The sequence below is a fragment of the Gobius niger genome, assembly GCF_951799975.1.
Source record: "Gobius niger genome assembly, chromosome: 9".
NCBI classification, from domain to species: Eukaryota; Metazoa; Chordata; class Actinopteri; order Gobiiformes; family Gobiidae; genus Gobius; species Gobius niger.
In genome coordinates, this window is record NC_136860.1 from 16690564 (window position 1) to 16715729 (window position 25166).

Sequence of the window (25166 nt, forward strand, 5' to 3'; positions counted from 1 at the left end):
GACGTGACCACATGCTGTTTACCGCTCTGCTGGGGAGTGTTAATTATTCATGCAGAGCCTGGAGTCAGGGAAATACTTCTGCCTTTTTATTAACGCATCAATATACATACTTTGTTTCCTCAACAGAAAGCGCACGTCAGTCATGATATATGAATGTTAACAGAAAATCCAACAGGACTTACAAATATATACAATAAAAAATTACACATTATCTACTGAAAAAGTTCGTAATGCTTCTTTTGTCAGTACTCTTGCTGTCGGAGTTGTTTACTGCAGGTGTGGTGCCGTCGTCCCATTCATTTGCAGCCTCCACTAAGAGCGCTTCATCTATGTCGTCTTCAGCTGTGAACGATCTCTGAAACATTTCCATAATGCTTCTTTGATTCGGGTCCTGAACAAACAAAATCAAAAACGCACTTTTGACTTCTTAAGATTCTATCAGCGTTTCATATACAAGGTTACATAAATATTCTCAGAAAGCTCACGGGCTAAAGCGATGTGCGCAGCCTGTATCCAAGCGTATTACCTTTGAGTGGAAGCTGGAGTTGATTGCATTTTCTGAGAGATTTGACTCGGACAGACCAACCTGCTCCAAGACATTCATTTTCTCCTGGATAAGCGGCCTGTACAGGTAGAAAAAAAATCAATACGTATCGCACTTACATCAAACAAAGCCCCAAATTAGGCCTTTTAACAGTCTTTGTGCGAGTTTAGGGCCTGACACTGGTGAAGAAGCTGTTAAGTACAGGGTGAATTGCCAACATGTTTCTGCCATTGATAAGATACATACCAAAGGTGGTCATCAGCAGTTCCCTTGGCAACCAGGTAGTGAACGTTCACGTTGCTGGTCTGTCCAATTCGATGCACCCTATCCTCCGCCTGAATGAGAACCTGCAGCCAAATACACAATCTTTTTTAGCTATGATAAAAGATCACACTGGAATAGCTTGCTACAATAGTTTATTTTATTCTGAACAGCTCTATTGCGGAGTGATAACGTTCTGTGAGAAGCAGAGACGAGTCAATTGAAGATTTAAAGCCTTGAAATTCATGCATGTAATATTACTTAATAATGTTGTTAGAAAGCCTGAGGTATCACTATTGCAAGGTTTTGTCTTCTTGAGACAGGCAGGAAAAGGTTTATGAAAGGTAACAGCAAGTCAAATTCAATGCTTTGTAACGCCTAAATATGCCACACACACACAAAACAATTCGATCAGAGGTATGAGCGGAAATTTGGATATTCAAAAGCAAAAGCACAGAGCCACTTTTGAGTAAAATTGAATGGACCATATTTTTTGCATTTTTGATAAACTTCTATAGAAAGGGAAACATATTTTGCCAGCACATACTGTACCTGCAAGTGTTCACTGAATGACACTGAACTAGGTTTCTTATTGGCAGATGTCTAGCCAGTTTAATTTGCACCCAGCCACACTTAAAGAAACTGTCTTCAATGGACAGAGACTGGATCAATTTGAGAAAAAGGATGTCTGTCTTGGACACTTTCTCATTACTTCTTCTGCTCCGCAATTATAAGCTAGAGCTACTACTACTACTACTTCCTGTCAAATCTGTCACATTCCTTGTCAGCCATACCAATGATTATGCCTCAGAAATGTCCTCAGACCCTGGAGGGACTTTGTTATAACGTACCCCGGGGTTCCAAAACAGCTCGGCGAAGATAACCAGGTCAGCAGCGTGTAAAGTCAGACCCATGTTGGCCGCAGTAATAGACAGCACCGCCACATAGGGCTTAGTGGAGTGTTGAAACTTCTCGCACCGTAGCTGCCGCTCAGCTGAGGGAGTGGCCCCATCAATGCGGATGAAACTCACATCCTGTCCAAGAGAACAGGAATGTTAACAATGCATTACACCTCTACTGTTTAGCAAAATGTAGCATATTCAAGCACTGCTATCTTGCATTTACCATGATTAAAAGGTATAAGTTAAGGATGCATTGTTCTCCAAGTGAAAGAGAACCACATAATTGCCAATTGTCGACTGTGAAATAAGCCGATATTTGTCTTACAATATAAAAACCGCAGTAAAGCATTATTTGCGTGAAGAATTTTGCAAAGGAAAAAACCAAATGGCCCATTACACTAAGCCCCATTTAAAAGCCCGGCTGTATATGGTAATGGCTTTCTAACTTTTCTGTGATGGGTTTGCCCAAAGGCAAAGTGGTGTTTGGAACTGCAACAAAAATGCGACTATAATCGTTCTATTAACGACACTGTATGTACATGGCATTACCCACCTTTTTGGACAGTTCTGCGGTGATGTGATCCAGGATTAACTTGTGATGTGCAAAGACGAGAAATTTCTCCCTCCCACACTCCAGCATGTCCGTGATGTACTCCCTGCAAACCAGAAAACGTGCGGAGTGTTAAATATATTATTAACTCATTGCCATTGACAGTAAGCTGATTTGACTTGTGACACTGAGGGGAAAAGTTGAATTAATGTGATCATAACCAGAGCCTATACTTTATATTGAGATGGAAGGTGGATCCAATGGGAGAATTTGCCATCTAACTGTCAAAATGCAGAATCAGTAGTAATTACTAAACCTATCCACATAAAACAAAAACTAGCATAAACTTCTCTATCCGCACAAATACTGTTTCAATATTGTTTGAACGCCGTGAACTCAACCTCCTGACTGTACTTACATGATGGCTTGCAGCTTGGCTTCGGCCGTGTAGTTATAGAAGACGAGCAGCGCTTCCTTCTCCTCTGTTTTCTGAGAAATAGATAAGAAACAGCCCGAGATAAGAACTGACAGGAGATTCTGCTTGATTCAATAACGCCGCCATTACTCAGAGGAACAGCGCGATTATGCAACTCATTCCGATCCCTTGGTCATTCTCGTGCACTCCCAATCACAGAGACCTCAGAGGACCTTTTGGGAAACACGAACATTGCCTTTTCCCCATCGTTTTCAGAACAAATTATCACTCACGGTGGGTTTGAATGAATGGCAGCCTCTTTTAATCATTTCCCTTTTATTATGTAGCAGTCTGATACTAAAATGTTAGGGTTAAAAAAACAATTACCCCTGTGTTTATCCCCATCTTGAAAAAGTTTCAAGATGGGGATAAACACAGGGGCATCAATAATTCCTGAAATCAATGGGGGGGATATTTCTACTTTTCTCGAACTGTGCGGCCATTCTGTGACTCACATTGCTGTGCCCCTTGGCCAGCTCCTTGGCGGCGGCAGACAGCGCGGCTTTGGTGCGGGTGCTGATCCCATCGATGGTAATTGTCACCACCTTGCGCTGTTTGGCGGGGAGCTGAGACAGGACTTCTGACTTGAGGCGCCGCAGCATCAGACACTCCTCCAACAGCAGCTTCAGCTCAGCCAGATTAGACGAGCCCGAGTAGTCCCAGCCCCAGTTCATCTGAAGAGGAGGGGATCAAGGCGGGCGCGGCGCGGGGGAAAGAAAATTGCGAAATGCATGGGCAGACAGTGGCAAAGGAAAAAGTGAAGTGAGAGGACGGGAGACATTTGGAGATTTCGAGTGTTTTGCTCTATGCAGATTTGTTCTTTGAGGTTAGTATTAGCTTTAAAACCTGATCCAGTCTACAACCACCACAGTCGCATGTCAGAATACGGCGTACCAAATTATGAAGCTCAACTAGAAAAGTCTACAACTGGGGCTTGTTGAACCCTGATTGATCTCCTTCCTCCAGTGCTGCACGTCTTTGTGTAAACACCGTGTTTTACAATTTGACCATGAGTCTCCAATAAGCTATCTATTAATCTATAATGTACAGTATACATACACAAAGCCAAGATCTAACCTCTTAACTCCCATCTGAACAGAGCACATTTTCTCCAGTTCGACTTTGCCCAAATCTAAAAGCTTCTTGACTATAAAAGGCCAGTGTAATGCCTCATTTGAAAGCTAAGACCTACAAAAGTGATCGTAACTTTGTTGTCATGTTGTCGCCGCGTTTTCCTCAAATTTCTGAAGCGTTTTTGTCGTATTTTCGTCTCTTTTTTGTCATGTTTTTGTTTTGTTTTTCATTGGGGTTTTTTTTTGTTGCTCTTTTGTTAGGTTTTTGTCACTTTTGTCAACGTTTTGTTGCGTTTTTGCGGCTTTTCCGGCTATTATGTTGCTTTCTTTAAGCTTTTAGATTTGGGCACAGCTGAACTGGAGAAAATGTGCTCGGTTCAGGTGGGGGTGAAGAGATTAACTGTCATGCTAAATGATGCTAGGCTGCTATTGTCGTTCAAATCTTTGTTCAAATTATATAATGGACTTTCATGTGTGGACTTTAACTGACTCACTATCACTGGAGGCTTGAGTATGCAATGGCGGGGTAAATGGAGTTTCATGTGTCTATTGTATTATTGATGAAGTTACAAGTGTGGCATGTACATATTCAATTATCTACAACTACCTTGGATGAGTAAAAATAAAGTGAACTTGAATGTTTTTTTGTGGCCGAGCACAGGTACCTGTTTGGCATCACAATATCGCACCCCGAAGTCGTGAAAGCGTGGGAAAAGTGTGGGTCTGACGGCCAGGATCTGAGTGTAAAGCTCAGCAGGCCTGGACATGGCTGGGGTCCCAGACAGAAGAACCACTCTCTTCGCTGCCTATGGATTGAAGAGAGACTGATGATGACAGAGCAAGAAATTAAAAAAGCACCCAACCAAACAGTGGGATGTGTTATCGCCGCTGGGGCATACCGGCACCTGGGATGCGACTGGATGACACACGGCAAATATCCGACAACGTGATCCACAGGGTATGAAATAAAACCGTGTTTGAACTTTTCAGTTTTGTTTCTGACTTCATTAATATAACACGGGAAAGGAGACATCAAAAGGGAACAAAGAAAAAAGGCGTGACGCGTCAGTCTCACGAGGTTTGAAGGTTTTGTTGTAGAGTGCATAGATAGATTCCTAAACCAAAGCTGGATGCTGTAACATACCACTTTCTGAAATCTATTTGCGGCAATTATTTTCTGTTGTTTTCTGCTGTACCCATGTGAGGTCATTTCCAAAATACCCAGGTATACTCTCAGGTATTAATACATGATTGAATATGATCTTCAGTGTTTTTGTGTTGACAACAAGGTAAGGAGCTCCATGCCAGTTCATAAAAGTGTGCGTCTCATCAATAAATCTCTTCATGAAAGAACAAAGTACCTTGAGCAGAGGCAGAGCAGCTTTACATCGGGCTGTCTTCATGTTTTTCATAAAATGTGATTCATCCTGGAAAGAGTGTGGGTGAAAATGAAAGTACTAGTAGAGATGATTAAAACATTAACAGGTGAACTACAGTTTATTGATTTTTTCCCTCACCATGATCAGAACCTTGAAGGAGTTTCCTGATTGTTGTTTGTCAATCCGGCTCAAAAGGTCATAGCTGATGATGTTGACCACACCGCAGCGGAGGTTGTCTTTGGCTTTCACTACCACATTAATGCTATCAGGCTCGAGAGAGGGCAGCCAGCGCCTGAAGGCCTACACAAGACAGGGACAATTTATTATGGACCCAAATTACTCTGATGTGGTCACGAGAAAAAAAGCTTAAGATAAAAATCTCGCTAGAGGGCAAGTGTCCTTTAATGGGACAGCATCCTGTGATTCTACTTCCTGATTCCAAGGCCGGATTCCGTGTGAGATACGAAAAAGCTGTCTCAGGATTTGCTACTATACTTTACCTCAGCCCATGTAAATCGAACTGATGAAGGAGCCACCACAAGTACAGGCCATTCACTTTTATAGTAGGCTGCTATGCAAATGGCTTGGATGGTTTTCCCTAATCCCATGTCATCAGCCAGGAGAAGCCGACCCTCTTTTGAGACGGCAAAACTTAAAAGAAGAAAACGTATATTTAGAATAAAACATTACGTTCTTTATTATTTAACTAAAGAAAATCACTGCTGATATTAAACAGGCACTCACTTGACTCCCACCCTCTGGAAGGGCATGAGACTTGTGGTGAGTGTGGGGTCAATGCTGGAAAGGTCTGCCTCAGGGATATCTACAGACCTGGCCTGAGGCCCTTCAAACCTGGCACAGAAAGCCTGGATTATTGCCCTGGGAAGAGGCTCCACCTCCACGGCTGCTATCCCACTCAGGAGGTCCACTGAGTAAGAACACAGCAGGCTTAGAAAAGGTGGCTAATCCAAGCAGGCGAAAAGAACTAAAATGTATAGTACAAAGGACAGGCTAAAATTTACTGAGTGGTTTGTAATCCTCAAGTGAGAAGCTCCATTTTCTTGTTGACATGTCTTGCAAACAAAACAAATAAAAGATGATCAACATTTAAAATAAACAAAAAATAGTCTGTTTTATAGAAAATACTAAAGGTCTCAGTCACCGTAACTCTTGGTTGGCATTTTTTTGAAAGATGCAATGACATCTACGTGGTAACCAATGTCCACTTCAAACTTGGATGGAGACACCAGAACACACTGGCCCTGTAAGATAGCTCCAGGTTTCTGCCACCCACTGCACAGCCTCAGCAGTGCCCCCAAAGCAGCTCCATCTCTGGCTCGACTTGTGGCAGCTTCAATGTCCGGTGCTTCCATTCCCTCAAGAGGCCCCAGAGACATTGAGGCGATGGCAGCTGCATCCTGCACTAGAGCAGACAAAGAGAGTATATTTTTTGAATATTACACCTCCACACCCTATATTTATACATATGCACATTTTATATTAGCTTTGGGTTAGAGTAACATACTTACTTAGGTGTTGGTAGTCTTCTAGACCAAAGTTCCACATTTTAGTAGCTGGGTCTAAATAAATAAAATAATTTAATAATTTAATGTTTCAGGAAAAATACATTGAGGCAGAGCAAACAGCTTTAAAGGAATAGGCCACTGTTTTTACATACTGAGATATGTTCTTACCTGAGCTTTGACGAGTTCTTTAGGACCTGTCTGGTCTTCACCCGTGCCTTCAGTCACGTAAACACAGCGCAGATGGCGTTAGCATTTAGCCTCTCCACTATAGCTCCAAAACAGGTCAAGATAGAAACTACCAAGCTCTTCCACGTTTTCCCTATTTAAATATGGTTACGTGAAGTGTTACACTACAAAGTATAATTACACAAAATTAAACAATGTGGATTTTCTAAGCGGATAAAAGGGGGAACTATATTGTAAGGCCTAGTAATACCAGGAGTAGTTTGGCATCCGCACAGTAAAGTGAAGATTACTGCACGGATTTCGAACTACTCCTGGTATTATTACGCCTTACAATATAGTTCCCCTTTTTATCCGCTTAGAAAATCCACATTGTTAATTTTTGTGTAATTATACTTTGTAGTGTAACACTTCACGTAACCATATTTAAATAGGGAAAACGTGGAAGAGCTTGGTAGCTTCTATCTTGACCTGTTTTGGAGCTATAGTGGAGAGGGGGAGAGGCTAAATGCTAACGCCGTCTGCGCTGTGTTTACGTGACTGAAGGCACGGGTGAAGACCAGACAGGTCCTAAAGAACTCGTCAAAGCTAAGGTAAGAACATATCTCAGTATGTAAAAACGGTGGCCTATTCCTTTAATGCAAAAAAAAATGAGGATCAGTTTTGACAGGGTTTTGCTGAGTACTAGCAGTGGAGAAGTGTATTCTGTGTTTTAACTGACCATCAACCCATCAAAGTTTAACAAATAATAATAAACTATAATAATGTGGTGGTACAAGCCATGAACCTTTTGATCAAATAACAAGTTTTTGTCTCTAAGCTAAAACACCAATTGCTGTACTCACTAATACTTACCAAAGTTTCTGGAAGGAATCGATTTGAAGACGTCTATGAGCTGAGCATGAAATCCCACCTCAACTCTGAAGCGCCCCTCAGTGTGCGGTACACACTTGCCTCTCAGAGAGAGGGCAGGTCTCTTTGCAGGTGCAGGGTTTTGAGCAAAAGAGCTTGGAGCAGGCCTTGCCACTGGATTTGGGACAGATTTACTGGGTTGTTTGTAAAAAGAGTTGCTAGAGGGAACATTACTAGATTGGGGATGTGTTGGCTTCACGGCAAGACTTCCTCCAGACAAGACTGGGCTGTTAACATGTTGACCTTTATTCTGGGGTTGAACATCAATAATTTGTAACTACAAGGACACAGAACACACAGAAACAATAATTATGGAGGGGAAAAAACATCCAACAGGACTCCATAATTAATATAATATCCATAAATTCATAAAGAACAGTTCTCACTTTTCTAGGAGGAGGTGCAGTGGACACACCGCGGCTGGTCTGTGCGCCTGATGCGGCTGGTCCAGGGGCTTTGGTGTGGCTTGCTTGGTCCTTCTTAAATGGGGGCACAAATCGATTTGAGTCCGACAGTGGCACTGGGGGCTCTTTACGGACCGGGGCTGCAATTGGCTTGTGAGACTGAGCGCCCTGCACCGATGACCCGCTGAAGGCAAGCCTCTGCGCTCGCCTTTCCAAAGCCCTGCGCCTGTTTTCCTCAATCCTCTGCTGCTGCTCTGCCGTCAGCTGATTGGACATGATGGTTTTCTACCAGATAATCCGACTTAAATATGCAGTAGGCAACGTGGATCTGTTTAAGATCATATGGTAATGTTACAGTTATGTATTGCTCTGAAGTTTACAGTAGCGTCAACTAACGTTGACGTAGCATCCAATGCTATTGGTAGCATGCTAACCCGCAACAGTAGAGGAAAAATAAAGTTTTAATGTAAAATGTGCCAGCAACAGAACGCTACGTGGGTAATCCATTAGTCGAGATCGCGATAAATTACAAGCAACTCCGTTATAGATCAGTCTGCAACAGTAAATTATAATATAAATATGCTAAAAAGCTAAAGTGAACTTGCTGCTGTAGTTCCTTTCTGCCGCGCAGGATGTGACGTAGAATAATAAGGAGGCACGTGTTTTTGCTGTGGAAGTTTTTACATAGATTTATCTGCGATCTTCTCTCCATCAATGGGCTTTTTAATGCTTGTATCATGACCTTGTTTTATATCATTGTTCCAGCACTTGTTTTATCATAATGGCATTGAGGAAAATGCTCAAAAAGCACCAAGCCCACATAGGCGAAAAGTAGCAAGCATGTGCACGCGCACTTTTCATCACCAAATAAATCAATAATGAAATCCTCTGTCACATCCTGTCATTCAGATGGATTGCTGGCTATAGACATAAGGGCAACACAAATCTTGGGGCTGATAATTCAATAGGAATTTGACAAATGTAAGTGAATAATTACTGAAGTGTCCTAATGATCAGAAATAATTATATTTTTCAAACAAAAAGCAGACATGGAACTACCTTACCATGTCTGCCTCTCATAAACACAAAGGATAGCCAGCAGAAGAACTATTATTTATTACTATTCATGCTTCAGTTTTAGTCTTCACAGCATGAAGATAAACCTGGCCTGTCCCATGACCAACAACCATATCAGAGATGACTTCTTCTGTTTATTTTCAGGTAAGCCAGTGTCTATGCCTGACTTTCCTCCTCTCTACCCTAACACTTTATGACGCTCATAAACACAATTACAATTTCTGAAAACCTGTTTTTTGTACTGGCGGTTCAATATGGAATAAAGTAATTCACCAATGTCCCTCCACACAGAATAACATGGAGGAAAAAGGGGAAATTCAAAGTCCACAGGCATCATGCTTGTTCTCATTTTATCAGTTCAAAGCCTGAGTAAATGGAGAGGGTTGAGCTAGATTGCAAAACTCAGAACAGTCAATCCTAAAATTGAAAAACTACAAAGATAATGAGCTTCCACTGTAGTAAATATTTGCTTTGCATAAGACATGATAGACAGACTGTTAGATCTACAGTGAGTTACCTCCTGCATGTACTGCATCTATTAGTCCCCTTATGATATTCAAGATTCGAGATTTCTTTATGTCCCGAGTGAAATTTGTCTTGGACACACAGACAGCCACAACAAAAAACACACTGAAATGATGACAAGGACAGTGAACCCATACATTTCAATACAAAACAAATCACACACCACAGGCTCTTGGCCTGAGTTCCGGAGGGTCACTGAAATAGGGAGAATGAGTTCTTTCTTATTGTTGTTTCCTGTGCAGGACATTTACAGGAGGCATGTAGTTGTGAATAGAAAAGGTCCATCTTAAATGATATTTAAAACAGAGTATTTTCCAGTTTGCACAAGTTAGGAATAACAATGAAATAATGTGCTCAACTTAAGCTCTGTTTTGGAGGTTCTAGTAAGTGGTTCTCAAACTGTGGTAGGTGGCACACATTTTAAACTTTTTTATTTTAGACTTTATTTATTACAGATCTTTTGATTTTAGTTCTTTAAGTTGGGTATTTTTGTGGTTTGACACTTTAATCATCCATTTGGTCTATTTTAGACCCAGTTTTGTCCTGTTTATCTTAGCTCTCTATTATATCTACTTGCATAGGCATCATATAGTCTGCACTAGTGCGCTCATGCTTCTGTGCGTAAGTGCATGGAAGACCATCCTACTTTGACCTGTCCCTGTATCTTGTTTTTTTTACTGCAGCGCAAACTCAAACTATTGCCGATGTCCAGTTGCCGCTTGAATCTATACTGTAGTAGAAGCCATTGAGTTGGCTGCTTGCATCACTGTGCGGTGGTGACGTGTGGCGTCTGGGAGCTGTCCCAGGAATCATGGGGCTGAAGCTGCAGCACCGTCTCCACGGCCAATGATCACAAGCAAGAAAGCGTTCACCTGCGGCAGGACAGTCCTGAACGCGCTGGATGTTTACGCACGGATTTAAGCCCCTTTGGCGTGTCCCTGGGAAAGGGAAACGCAATAATTCGGGATGTAAGCTTCACGCAGACTTGCTCCAGACCTGCAGTCTGCCTGGGCATCCATGAACAAACGCTGAAACTGTGAGTCCAAAAGAAATCGGTGTAGCTCGCCAGGTAAGACTGCTCTTAACCTGCCACGCCATCAATAATTGTAGCTATCTGCTTTAAGAGCTCCGGAGAAATGTGGCTTTGATGTCACTTCTTTGTGTTGGTTATTATTTAAATGAACCCCGTTGTTTTCGACTGCATTTGCAGCTATCCTCAGCCTGTCGTGAACGCTGGATAATAGCCCCTCTTGTAGTTCATGTTAAGCAGAGCAGGCAGACTACTGAAGCGGGGAAATTACAGTGGACACAGTTAGAGCCCGTCGCTTGTTACTTGAATCCATATTCCTATCAATCTAACATTCACTTTGTTCTTTTTAGCCACCTGATTGTCCAGCCCAATGGCTTCAGACACTTGTTTGCATCAATTGGAATTATTGCTCGGTCGGATTTGCATATTTTGGGGAGAAAATTAAATTGCTTTTGGAAAAAGGATATCGAATCTCACAGTTTTGGATGGTGTGCCTTGTCACGACACCCACTGTTTGCTGATGCCGGGGTCACGTACAGTACACGCCAGTACCTCCCCGCTCCTTTCCGCGGTGTTCTGAGCTGGTGGCCGGAGTCAGGGGCTGATGCTGCGCGGCCAGGGCATGCTGAAGAGCCGCTGCTGCGTCCTGCTCGGTGACCTGAGGGTGCTCCTGCTCGCCCCCATGAGCAGCCAAGCGACGGCAAGCCATGAGCCAGGCGTCACCGAGTCCGACAACAACAACACTTTGACACGAAGCCACCAGCAGCAGCCAGTGGGGGACCGACCCGCACCGGCTGCCGCGGGAGCCAGTGGACCAGCGGGCGTATGGGTGGACGCGGCGGAGCTGTCAGCGGCTCTGCGTGGCCACAGCAGCTCCTCTGATGACTGCTCGAAGGGCAAGCTGGAAGAGAGGTTCTCCCTCACCAGCTACACCGAGAGTGGCTTCAGAACACCCGTGTGCAGGATCTGCTTCCAGGGCCCTGAGCATGTGAGTATCAGAAAGCCAGTAGGCATGCAGTCCCCAGAAAGCAAGGTTGTCCAAAGAGGCACAGCGAGGCAAGACAGGTGCTGCTATTGTTTTAAAAAGTGCTACTGTGGTTTATAGTGAGTTCAGTGTTCAAGTGCAGCTAAACTCCTTCAGCCAGTGTTACTCCTAAAAAGAAAAAAGGGGGAAAAAGCAGTGGTAACAAGTGCACTTCAGGGTTTATGAGAAGGTGTCATGTTTCAGCAGACCACACTTTAGACAGGCTCATAGGCTACTATGAATTTGAGATGCTAGAAATGCAATAGAAGGGTGGACTCAAGACGGAAAACTCTCTGAATTTATAGACCTTATTGTCTCTTTTCTTGTTCTACACCGCATACTCTGGGGATGAGTCTTATGAGAATAATTGTCTTTTTACCGAAACTGCCATCTTTATTCTTCAGCAGGCAGCGTAGGACCCGTCACAATGAACAGCCCATTACCAGGTCAAGAAAGAAACCCTTCTGCCTTGGTGTTTGTGGAGCTGTACTGCTGCTGGAGAAATCCCACTCCAATCTGAACTCAGCACACCGTGTGGCATGAAAGACAGCTATAGCTACCAGTGGGAGGATAATGAAATACCTTGTCCCCATAGTTGACAAGTGTGGAGGATACACTGAGATGCAGTAACAACTCATTAGAGCCAGAAAGGGATTCATCTCGCACATTACATGCATGGGAAAAATCTAATAATTCTTCTCCCAATCCCCAATATCACTTGGATACGCTCACAAAGGAGTGCGACGAACAGACGGGGAGAGCCTTTTAGTTAATCACCCCCAGCCCACGCCTTTGGGGCTAATATTGATCATAATGTGGCACTACATCAATCAGGACGGGAAAATCTGAGACACGACAGCTAAGATGGGCTGCAATAAAAAATAATAAATTGTTACAGGGAACGCCAGCGCTTAGCAATTTGCAGAGACATTAGTTACACTGTGTGACAGAGTCTTTGAGCACATGTTGGCGAGCACGTCATAGCGCGGCGGTCGGTTAGTCATAGAGATGAAGAGGATATGGGAAGTAAAGCAGGAGAACTGATGTGCGGCAAGCTGGTCGTGTATCTGAGTGCATTTCTCAAACATGGTACAGTATACAGTATATATAAGTGTCAGTGTTGGCTGCCAATCAAACTTGTGATTCATTGATTATGTCTGTTTTTTGTTTGTTTTTTCAAAGAATTACATTTGATGCTTTCTGGGCTCACAGAGAGAGAAAACAATGTCCAGTCTTTTTCCAATACAGTAAAGTCACTGTCATTGTGCCTTTTGTCAAGGAATCGTGTTTCTAAAGTAATCTGCAATGAGCACCAAACTCTTTATCTTTTATATTAGTTCAAGGTGCCGTACATTACACAACGGTAGATAGAGTTTATTTTTCATTCACTCGCTTCAGTCACAAAGCTACCGGTAAAGATTGCATGAGATACTACTGTAGACGAGAGACACGCATGGCTGCCCTTCTGCCTTACATTCTCTGACCCCCCCACCAACACACAATTGGCAACTCCGTCTTCATTCTAATTCCTGGCAACAATCGCTTAAGTGTTATCAAATGCATGTAGTATTTTTTTCTGGAGTGTATGAATTGTTTCTATTTTGCAACATCTCTTGTCAGTTTTCTTGTCTACAATGATCTATAAAAATGTTACTTGACTACAGGGCTGAAACAAGATGATAGACTGCACAGTTTTAGAGCCTCCCTGTGAGTCCACTTGAGTCGTCTGAAATCGAACTGCCCTCACCCTTTGCTTCTGCATACAGATCTATTTTCTATTATCTGTGGCCCTCCCTCACCCGCGCATCGCCTATTTTATGCTCATTACACACTGTTTGGCTACATCATCTAAGTTTTATCTGCTAATTACTCCAGCCACAATTTAGTGCTTGAGTCCACCCTTGATCCATGGCTCACTAATGATTACTGACATTTATTTGAAAGGATTCCTATGAGCAGAAAGCTTTGGCACGCCGCTATTGTTACTGGGCTCCATTATAGAAGATAGTGTACAGTTTTATAGATGCAAAACACAAGCGCAAGCACTGGAGATAAACACATTGCAGAGATTTTCAAATAGCATCGACTGGCCTGGGTTGATTGAGTTGAAGATGTTTTGCTTCTTCTTCCTCTTGTATTATTAGTATAAACAATCTGGAGGTCTATTTAAACTAAGAGAGAGGGATATTGTACATCCAATTACACAATGGAGATAAATTTTTTTCACTCAAACTTGTCTGTAAATACTGTTTAAGTGGCGCTAGCCCGCAGTTAGCTTTGCCCGTTAGCCTGTTAGCTTCTTCTTCGTGATTCCTTTATTGTGTATTGGTGGCTCCGACCTGGAGGCAGGAAAGTTGCAATTGTGGTTTTCTGGCCAAAGACACCGGGGGAGATGAAAGACCCCCCCAATCATCCCATTAACACTTGTATTACCCCCAAGGTGACTACGGAAAGGATTTATTAAGGTAGACAAGTTGCTTAGTACTGCTTTAATATAAAGAAAGAATCTATTGAAACACTTGTCTTCTTCTTCGTTTCAATAACTTATGCACATCATTAGCGCACCCTGATGATGCACACAAATTACCGCCTCAAGCTTTGCTGTATTTCTCATGGCCTCAAAGTTTTCATGAGAAATCGCAGCTCGTCAATAGCACTTGATTTGATCATGCGGATGCTCATCAATCTCTGGGCTCCTTTTCCCCCCATTGTCTTTCTCCGTGGGTTTGGGTCAAGTCCAAATATGGATCGGGCGAGGTGTAAACAGGCCTCGGCCCGGTCTGAAACGAGGAGCGATGGAGCCTGTGAGAGGCGGGCTATGGGACATTTGTTATCCAGCGCTCTGCCTTAGCCTCGGGGTTGTCACATTGACCAAGAGTGTCTGTATCTGATCTGACAATCCACCTCCAAAACACTTCCGTCTCAAGGCTGCCCTGTAAAGACACAGTGTAGCGGGATACAAATGGCACAGCGAGGCAGGGGAAATGGGCTTTTATTGCTTGACCCAATCGTTGGAAATGTTTATACTCGGATTTAATATGCACCGAGCCGACCTCCAGTGCTCATATATACAAGTGGTAATGGTCGCTGTAGTAATTTAGCAATCATGCAGAAATCATGTTTATGTTTTTGTCAGAAGTGCATGGAAGCGGTCATCTTATAACGATATAAACAGTAGAAACATTTAATAAATTACACAGAGGCATCCACATACTGACATTGTATATTGGCGGGTGATCATATTAATTTATTTACTTACACTCTTTCCTATTATTTTTATTTTATTCAGATTAACATTGAGTGATTCATTAAGTGATGAAACTTAATAGACACAGTATGTTAGCTTCTATTGGGAAAATTCTTCCATTATAATTATTATCAGTTTTAGTCTCTGTAGCACTAGTACTGATGGTAGTTGTCGTTGTTGTAATGCTTGTAGTATTAGTACTTGTGCACCATGGACACCATTACGTTGAACCATGCAGGCTGATGTTGCTCCTCACATGAGTTTGTGTATGGTGACTAATAAGGCTCTGCTGGCTGATTCTGCTGCAGAACACCAGCCTTTAAATGCCCACATAGTAAGCATACCTGTCATGAGGATAACTACCCCTTGATTGCCCTCTTCAGGCATGTTCCCTACTTTTTTTTACTACCGTACAGCCAATTTCATTTCTCATTCAAATTTCACTAGGTGCTAAACAGTCTTATCCAGTGTCTCATTATGATAATTCCTATTACAAAGTGCTAGTAGGTGATTAAGCGGATGTCTTGAAAAAAAAATCACACGTTCCCCTTTAAGTGATAATTGCTCAGCGCCCATTGTTTCCAGAATTACACTTTTTATCTAAGGAAAAGGCTTCATGAGCTCCCCTCTGTGCCTGAACACATAGTTATATTGAAATCATTTACACTGGCTGTATAAAAAGCCCCTTCCTAAAGTGTCATGGAGAGTTATAAAGTGCCCTTTGGGGCCGCTGCTGCTGAATCTCCGCCTCTGAAGGAGAAATGTTATGTTTCTTTCCTAAATCATGGCGCAGATAATGCACTTGCACACTGCGTTTGTCCGTGCCACAATGAGCAGCCTTCAGGGCCCAACTAAACGCCATATTCTTTTCTATATGGCTGCACTGTGTCTAGTTTATAGTAGTGCATGATGGCTTATCAGCTGTTTGTGGCATATAAACATGTTATATAACGGAATGATTTTCAGCTCCTTGTATTTATTATGGGAAAAGCTGTGAATTGTCTTTTCAGTCATTTCTGGTTTGGGCTGAAAAAACTAAATAGATTAATCCCGACTATTCAATGTTGAAATAACTATTTTAGTAATCAAATAATCGTTATCTCAAACTCCGAAACATGCAAACACTGAGAGAAGAGCAATATTTTTTTGCCTGTTAGTTCACTACTTCCTCACTTAACGTCATGTGGTTACATTACAAATTACAGTTTGTAAAAAGAATAAATGAAAGCCACATTAATTGGTTCAAAGTTTTTGTTAGTTGCAGCCCTAGTTTTGATACAGTATTGAAAGGTTTAGAGATGAAAGTGTAACGGTAATCCAAAGAGTGGTTGGTTATAATAATTATAACTTATTAATTGGGAAATGAATTGTGTGTTTAGCCCTGTCAGGAGGAGTGGGCGACCAAACGCAACACCTGGGAACATCGTCAGATCTTGAGCTTGGGTCTTGGTCTGGACTGCCCTTGTTGTATCATGTGTTAGGTTAATGAGACAGGAGGACATCCTCCGAGACACAAGGAGAACATGCAAACTGTACCCTGATAACATAGGCTGGGAACTGGGCTTCATGTTGTGAACCGAGCCACTCAGCCACCATGTCACCTCACAGTATTAGATGGAAACAGAAGATTGACTGTGAGAAAGTCACTCTGCTGCCATAAAAGTGTGGAAGATGATATTATAGGTAAATCAATTAGAGCCGCTGATTTCATATTACCCCCTCTAACCTTTAAGAATAGCTCTGAAGTGCATACTCTGTGTAACGATGTGTGCAATAATCTGGGTATATATAGTAGCATTAAAAATGAAACGCCTGTGGCCCTGCCTATGATCGGCTTTGGCCATTGTGAAAAATTGACTTTCTATGGAGGCTATTTCATAATCCCAAGATTTTTCCTCTCCCCTGTAAGTTAATTGAGTTTTATTGATCCTGGTTCCATGTAATTCTTATTTCTAAGTGGCTCTACATGTCTACACACTTTCTTAGATTCACCTTTATGTCAAATGACATAATGTAGTGATTGTATTTTACTTGGCCAAGGGGTCAAAGTTTACAAGCCAATATGCAAAAATGTTGAAAGATACATTAGTGATCTGCTGTTTTATGGTGAGCTGTGACGGGAGGGGGAGCAGTGCTGATAAAATGATACAATGATATATCTATGTGAGTAGAGCTGGACATATGTAGATTGTTGCGTCCGTGATGAGAGATAACGCAGGTCACAGCACCCGATGATCAGTTTTAGGTTCGAGGTCATGAGAGTGCAAGTAATGAGATGAGCGATACATTTGGAAATATTATTTCCTATCGATGTGCACACAGATAGTGCAAGCCATTTACATCCATGGTATGAACGTTAAACATGGCTAATAGTTTCAAAAATTGACGGTTATGAGTTCAAAAATAACAATTGATATACATCGTAATAGGGCTTGGCAAAAAATGGATTTGAATGAAAAATCGAGTTGGATGTTTAAATCTGTGTTAAAAACTGCACAGTGACTTTTCAGTTCTTTACAGTGATTGCTTTGCTATTTTTGGCTTTGTTGATGCACTTCATCAAAAACAATGCGGGGCCCCCCATGTAATCGCATCAAATCGGAAAAAATATTTTTTTATAAGAAAATCAAAGATTTTTTTTTGGTTGGGGGGGATCGCCCAGCTCCGTAATAGCAACAATAAATGATGTAGTACAAGCAGGATTAGCATAGTTGCAGACTTAAACAGTACTTCAAAGAAGTAGCAATAGGTGTAGTAGTACTAGCAGCAAAGTACAAATAGTGTTACTGGAAACAGTTACCCTAATAATGTTTTCAAGTTGACGTTGCTGAAAATGTTTCTGTTTTAGTAATTAGTACATAATAATAAATCGGTTGGTGGCACAGCTTGAATATTTTACTCCACATTTGAACATAACTTTCACTTGAATATGAATTTTGAGTATTCTTTCCACCTCAGTAATTTCTATGAAATCCCCTTCATTGTGAATCAGAGCTGCCGCACACACGACTCTTATGCCTGTCATCATTCTCCAACACAATAGACCTCATTGTTTCATTGTGTGGCGGACCAGTAATGATCATAGTTGTGTGATGAAAAAGACATTTACTTACCACTGCCTGTCTGCATGAGCCTTAATGCCACGCTTTGATATGGAGCTCTCATGACGCGCCGTGATCTCTTGGCTGCCAACAGGCCAGTCACAGCGAGGGCTCTGAGTCCCACTGGACACAGCAGAAGTGCCACGGAGCCTGTGCCAACCCACTCCCACCCTTGTCCATCTGCATAAGGCCCATTTCTCCCCCATACAACACCCGCTTTCCCATTCTTTCTCTATGGACCGGGGTGCCATCTGTTCAGGCATGCCGGCTCAATAACGGTACGGGGAAAGTAATCTAGGCACTCGCCGCGCTTTGGATTTCTCATTTCAATATGGATGGCCTGTTGGAGGAGAGGGGATATTGAATAGACAGGTAACAATGGCTAACTCGGAGTGACTGAGGGAGCTGGTTTCTCTGTCCAGGGGCTCAGCTAATTTACTTTTTATTCAATACAGCCTGGCGCTCAGTCCCCCTTATGTGAGCAGGCATCTATAGAAAGAGAACACGCTTTGAATTTGTTAAGATTTCACTTTTGTTCAAACCACAGTCGTGAACTCAGAGGAATTGTCTGGCCTGCTTTTGGATCATCTTATGACAGCTAAACAAATCTGATTTAATGATTTTGAAGGCCTTTTGAAGAGAAATAAATCCCTCATTTGTCCAGAAACACCCTCTGTAATGTAAAATTTAGAGCGTTTTATTCATTTGGGTTTTATTTTAAGGTCAGACAGATCAGAACAAGAAACATTTTTGAAAGTTGGGCAGAATGAAAGCCTCCCTTTGTGCTCCAGTTCAAGTAGACTTTGAGAAGTTCTTATTGTTAAAGAAACTGAAATGTTTGGATGATAATGAATTGTCTGTTGAGCAGCATACTTCACTTTTTGTCGTGCAGTACTGCATACTTTGGCTGGTGGTAACATTATTTGAGATGCCATTAAATCAATCTCGTCTGGCTTTTCTCCTCTGAGCTCCGGATAAGATGAATTTGCGGTTTGTCATTTCTAAATAATCAAACCAACCCGTAAGGCAAAAATAATCCTGTCCTGCCATCGTAAATCTGTGGTCCTCTAATGGCAAACTGCATTTTCACAGAGTTGCAGGCTTTTGAAGCAGAAAAAAAATGACCTTAATCAAATACAGAGGTTTGTTTTGAACAGGTACAGTAAATTTATGTAAAAGAAAAAAAAACTATAATTTTTTTATTTACCCATAATGTAAAAATAGGCCTTACAATTGCACTGTTTGAGTGGAAGACAAAACAAGCCAGAGAAAATGATACCCCACACAAAGTTGTTGATTGGCTGAGTCAGTCGTCAGGAGTAATCAAGGCGCCTCACCTGACAGCTCGGCGCCTGACAAAGCTTTGGCTTCAAATACAAGCCGGTATTTGCTATTTGTGTATATATTATCCGTGCTATGTGCCGTGTGCTCAAAGAGTGAATGCACTTCCTCACTTGACAGCACATGCAGAGCCCTGAGAAAATAAATAAACGAGCATAAAAGGAGCAGCAACAAAAAAATTACATGCGTGTTGCAACCCACAATACAATGCATGTGAAATGGGTTTTCAGCGGGGGGTGAGAAGTTGAGAGGATTGGCGGTAATTGCTTTAGGCACCTGTTTTTACACCAGCTTTTGTGCTTTTGTGAGAATTGTCGCAGTAAGCATGTATTTCAGCAGCAGTTGTATAGATGAGCACATTACCATTCAAACAAGATCCAGCAAAAAAGGGCATTTTTTTGTGTCTGTGTGGAAGAGTAGGTTGTGATATCTGGCTGTGACTTTGCCTCTCGCTCACAGGGGGAGCTCTTGAGCCCATGCCGTTGCAGTGGGTCAGTCCGCTGCACCCACCAGCCCTGCCTCATCAAATGGATCAGCGAGAGAGGCTCGTGGGCGTGTGAGCTCTGCTACTACAAGTATCAGGTCATCGCCATCAGCACCAAGAACCCTCTCCAGGTGAGACGCACGTCTGCTGGAGGCATTTACAGGCACGTTGTGAGTCCTAACAATGCCAGTGACAGTGACAATGCCAGAGTGACTCATGGCTTGACTCATAGAAAAGTATTAGATTAAAAAAATATTTCCAAAAAGGTATAAGACTGACAAAAATCATAACTTGTTTACCTTAATGAGTTACTTATTACTGCTTTAAAGCACAAGAACCCTATTTTTAAAATGATCATCTGCCTTGCTGCTCTTTTGTGCATCCCAAGACAGCAGGAGCTCGGGGCATAGGTGACCAAGGCAGTTGCCTAGGGCGCCGGGTACTGGAGAGGGCACCAAATGGCACATTAAATTCATAATACATATTTTCAGATCAATTTATAATGTCATGATCATAGGTACCATTGTGGGGTGGAAGTTAGGAGGGCACCAAAATCTGCATAATCTTGATTAAGGCACCGTATTTGCAAGAGCTACAGTTGCCTTCATCACAGCATGAATACAATACAAGTCACACTTCCATGTTGTCCTGCTTTCATGTTTGATTATGACATGTTAAGCTAATGTGGGAACCTGCTTTGGAGCTGTACGTCACTTGCTCCAAATGTTGTGACTTGCTCTATGTGCTGTGCATATTATTTGCCAAAAATTTGCACACTCGGCACACACTCTTTATCAAATCTAAAAAAATGAATTTGGGCCCATCTTTTATTGCACTTTTAACTTGCTAGTGTGGTTTGATGAACCCCGATGTGTGAATGAATATTATGAATGGGGCGGTCTTCCACGTTTAGTTCAAAATTCAATTAACAGCCTGACTAACTTTGAATGTGAATAATTAAACATAACTTTTGAGGTTAGTGCTATTTATTGTCGCTTCTGCACATGACAGTGCACTAGCAGTAAAATAAAATTCTGAATAATTATCTTTCAGTGGCAAGCCATCTCCCTGACGGTGATAGAGAAAGTACAGATCGCGGCGGCCATCTTGGGCTCCTTGTTCCTGATGGCCAGCATCTCGTGGTTGGTGTGGTCATCGTTCAGCCCCTCGGCCCGCTGGCAACGGCAGGACCTGCTGTTCCAGATCTGCTACGGCATGTACGGCTTCATGGATGTAGTCTGCATCGGTAAGAATGTAATATTTTAACATCGAGTAGGGTCAGGACAAACACACACGACCCGACTATCTGAATTTTTTGTTTTGTTTTACAATCTGCTGTAACTGGAGGCTATGATTGAGAGCAATAGACTGGATCTACATAGGGTCTGAATACCTGTGTCACAACATCATGACAACATTTTAATTATTCTTTTTAACATTTTATTTTCATTGCATTGTAGTGTAATCATGGAGGAAAATGTATATGTTTTTATATCATTGCATTTTAAGTGTTTGTTTTCTCAAAGTCTTTAAATGCAAAAAGTTAAGACCAATGAATATGAAGTGCTCACATGCACCCATTAATTCTGATCTCACCCCTTAAAATTAGTATTATTCAGATGAATCTTGCACACCCCATTGACTTGTGAAAAACTACCGTGACTGAAGTGTTTTGTGACCTCCCCCTGTCTGTGAGGGCTCTGCGCTATAAGCACGCAGCCCTGTTTTGGAGCTCGGCGATGGCGTCCCGCATTAAGAGCGCGGCGACTGTCACAGGAGCAGACGGCGGATGAGGAGCGCAGAGGGCCTGTCTCTAGTGGCGCTGTTCAGATTGACCGTGGAGTCTTTAGCTCCGCACTTCACACAGATTAACTTGCCACCTTGCACACATTACAGAGCAAAAGGTTTGACTTCCACTTAAGATTTCAGCTCAGAAAACAAAGTTCAAGAGAGAAACTGAAGTGAAATAACCAGTCGGTGCTGCAAGAAGAAGATGATTCAGTAAATTCAGTGCGGATGTGATAGTTGTCAAGGCAGGCATTTCGAGAGTAACACTGAATGGACCACTGGCAGACTCTTTTTGTTTTTCATTAGCGCATGTGTACGTGGGAGAATATGGTCCTCCCACCTCAAAACCTATTCTGTGTCTGGAAGTAACTCTCATTAATTTCTCCTATAGGCTTCTTTAAAAATATCAAGAGTTTAAAGGCATGTATGGTCATGCAAAAGCCAAAGAAACATACTGAGTTTATTGACTGTGACTTGACCTTTACTCGGCTGAATAGGCTGCATATTGAAGATATAGAGGTGGAACTGATCTTAATATTTTGAAAAGGTCATCGTTTGCAAAGCCCAGGGACTGCCCCCCCACTTGTGCGCCTGATCTGGGACTGTAACCATTTTATCAGTAGCAGAGAATGCCAATGTGATGCATTCAGACGTGCATGCATACATTTGAAAACAATGAGATTATTATCGTGATTTCTGGATGATGTGGTCTCACTCTTTAGTATCAATACACATTTAGATCCATAATGTGACGGACTGATTTTAACATTTTTGTTTTCAAAGTTCATTGAACAGTGGATCAATATGTAATTTCAAACTGCGATAAGATGTTATTGAACAGCTCCTAGAGACTAATGAACAGCTTTTCTGACCCTGGGAAGACGGATGTGCTTGTATCAGACTTTCACCAGTTTTGCTGCATTCTTTCTACCACTGCCCTTTCCATCTCTGTCGCTGTTCTGTCTTCCATTATGTGTATAAGCTTTAAAAGCGGTCTGATGGCAAAGTCATTCATTATCAAATCTTTGCAAATGTGGCTTTGTCTGAGAATAGCACGGAAAATTGTAACCCCTGCACCTATAATAACAATGATGGCTTACACTTGTATTGCACTTTACTAGCCTCTATTACCAAGTTTCTCAAAGCGCCACACTGTAGTCATTATTCACTCCATACTTGGTGGTGGTAAGCTGCAGTTGTAGCCACAGAAGCGAGGCAACCACTCACTCACACGCTCATATATAGATAACTATAACCTTAATCCTATTTCAATTTCTGGCCTAATCTCCAGTAAATGCTATTTGCAAAACTCTGGAAAAACAACTAGACCAGTACAGTACAGTAATACAAAGATTCGAAAGTAGTGTGTTAATTTTGCTGGTCCCCATTCTGGATAGATTGCAAGAAACTCCCCCAAACAAATGCCAATTCACACTAAGAGACAGATGAGCAAAGTACTGAAAGGGAAGACATCTCACTTGCTCTTCTTCTCCTCTACAGCTCTGATTGTCCACGAGGGCCCCTCAGTTTTCCGGATCTTTCACCGGTGGCAGGCGGTGAACCAGCAGTGGAAAGTGCTGAACTATGACAAGTCTCTAGACAGTGGGGACCTGAAGGAGGTGGTGGGGGACAGGACTCAGCCTAGACAGGCCTTTCAGACTGGGGTAGGCGTGTCCCACTCCACCTCCTCGCTCATGGTGGTGGCCTCTACAGCCGCGGGCTCCACATCCACCACAGTGGTCACTGGACTAGAGGCGCACGCCGACTCCACCAACGGCAGCGCGGTACCAGAACACTGTCCCTACAGCATCCTCCATCTCCTCAGTCACCTGCGGCAGACGGAGCCCCGCAGCAGCAGCAGCAGCAGCAGCCAACCCGGCAACAGCACACGAGAGCTGGTCATGAGAGTCACCACAGTGTGAGGTGACAGAGAGGCCTTAACTCATGAGGACACATTTACAAACCAGCCAACGCCGCCATGAACTGCACCAGATCAGTACATGTCTTGATTGTTCAAATTGCATCTCTGATGTCCTACATGGATTGAATAAATGTCAACGTTTGATTTGCAGATACGATCAGAACTGATTTTTTTCTATTTAACAAAACTTCAGCCTCTTACAATAATCACCTGCGTCATTTTTATTATACATTTTTTTAAATTATGTATTTTCCTCCCCCTACATGTTCCAGTAATGTCCTAATGTTTAGAATGAGCCCAGACCTGTTCACCACAACTGCCTCTGAAATCCTGCACTGTCACTCAAAAAGGTGTTACTTCGGGTCTCTTCGGGCTTAATATAGAACCTGCAGTTACGCGTAAGACCTGAGGTGGCAGTAGTGAGCATAAAAATTAAACCAACTTGCATCGGTCCCTTTAACCAAATCAAGATTTTTGTTACATTCTACACCCCAAACACTTTTGCATCTTAAAGGAACAGGCCACCGTTTTTCCATACTGACATATGTTCTTACCTGAGCTTAGACGAGTTGATGTGTACCTGTCTGGTCTTTGTGCGTGCGCTCAGTCACGCAAAAAGACCAGACATGTTGACATATAGCCTCTGCTCCTCTCCTCTATGGGGCCAAACAGGGGTGAAGTTAGAAGTGACCAAGCTCTTCCACGTTTTCCCTTTTTAAATACGGTTACATGAGTTACATGATCCAAGTTACACAAAATCAACTTGTTGATTTTGGTAAAAATGGGTACTATATTGTATAGGCGTAACACCTTAGAAACATTTCGACATCCGCACAGTAATATCTTCACTTTACTGCGCGGACGTCGAGTCGCATCAACTCATCTAAGCTCAGAGAAGAACATCTCAATGGGAAAAAGTGTGGCCTGTTCCTTTAAGGTATCACAATGTCAGCCAATCAGATGCATAAGCAGGCCTTCAACTATGAGGCAAAAAGCTGTCATTTTTGACTAGTTTAAACTTGGACAGGTAATAATGAATGCAATTAAAATGATTGCTACGAGCAAATGGAAAAAAAATAGCAATTATTTAAGATATGTCCTCTGCAAACAACCAGATCTCTCGTCCCCATGGGCTCTTATTATGAGCTGTTTTATATAAGCGCAAATGAACAGCAAAATCGTTCAGTTTTAGTTGGAACATCTGAAAACAGCTCAATTCTTTCCTGTTCTTGTAAATATTTTAGTGTTATGATTACCATTTTCTTTGTAGGCAGTAATATATCATAAATCAAGAATGCGTTTTAGACAAAATCCTAATAACAGTCGAAGACAAGCCTCAGGCAGTTATTGAAATCTTTAAAATATCCTCCAGTTTGACCATTGTTTTTTTTTTTATATAAATCGAGTTTCCCTCTTTGG

The 25166-nt window shown here is 42.2% G+C and overlaps 2 protein-coding genes across 3 annotated transcripts; one reads left to right on the forward strand and one right to left on the reverse strand.

The window, feature by feature from the left end:
* Positions 1 to 87: 87 nt before the first annotated feature.
* LOC306968036 (SWI/SNF-related matrix-associated actin-dependent regulator of chromatin subfamily A-like protein 1) lies at positions 88 to 8924 on the reverse strand. The gene is made up of 17 exons (XM_079563275.1): positions 8192 to 8924; positions 7749 to 8082; positions 6714 to 6764; positions 6347 to 6607; positions 6207 to 6257; positions 5929 to 6112; positions 5685 to 5835; positions 5323 to 5484; positions 5167 to 5232; positions 4471 to 4611; positions 3188 to 3406; positions 2676 to 2746; positions 2261 to 2363; positions 1657 to 1839; positions 791 to 891; positions 527 to 623; positions 88 to 391 (listed from the first exon to the last, which is right to left on the reverse strand). The coding sequence occupies exons 1-17, from the start codon at positions 8483 to 8485 to the stop codon at positions 209 to 211; spliced, it is 2652 nt and encodes an 883-aa protein (XP_079419401.1). The 5' UTR covers positions 8486 to 8924; the 3' UTR covers positions 88 to 208.
* A 1544-nt stretch (positions 8925 to 10468) lies between these two features.
* Positions 10469 to 23918, forward strand: LOC306968448 (E3 ubiquitin-protein ligase MARCHF4-like). Of its 2 annotated transcripts, none has more exons than XM_079563799.1 (5): positions 10469 to 10880; positions 11192 to 11829; positions 20014 to 20169; positions 21092 to 21284; positions 23327 to 23918. In XM_079563799.1, the coding sequence occupies exons 2-5, from the start codon at positions 11446 to 11448 to the stop codon at positions 23746 to 23748; spliced, it is 1155 nt and encodes a 384-aa protein (XP_079419925.1). In that variant the 5' UTR covers positions 10469 to 10880; positions 11192 to 11445; the 3' UTR covers positions 23749 to 23918. The 2 variants fall into 2 exon arrangements, with proteins under 2 accessions (XP_079419925.1, XP_079419926.1); XM_079563800.1 differs by having other exon boundaries at positions 10469 to 10847.
* The last annotated feature ends 1248 nt before the right edge of the window (positions 23919 to 25166 follow it).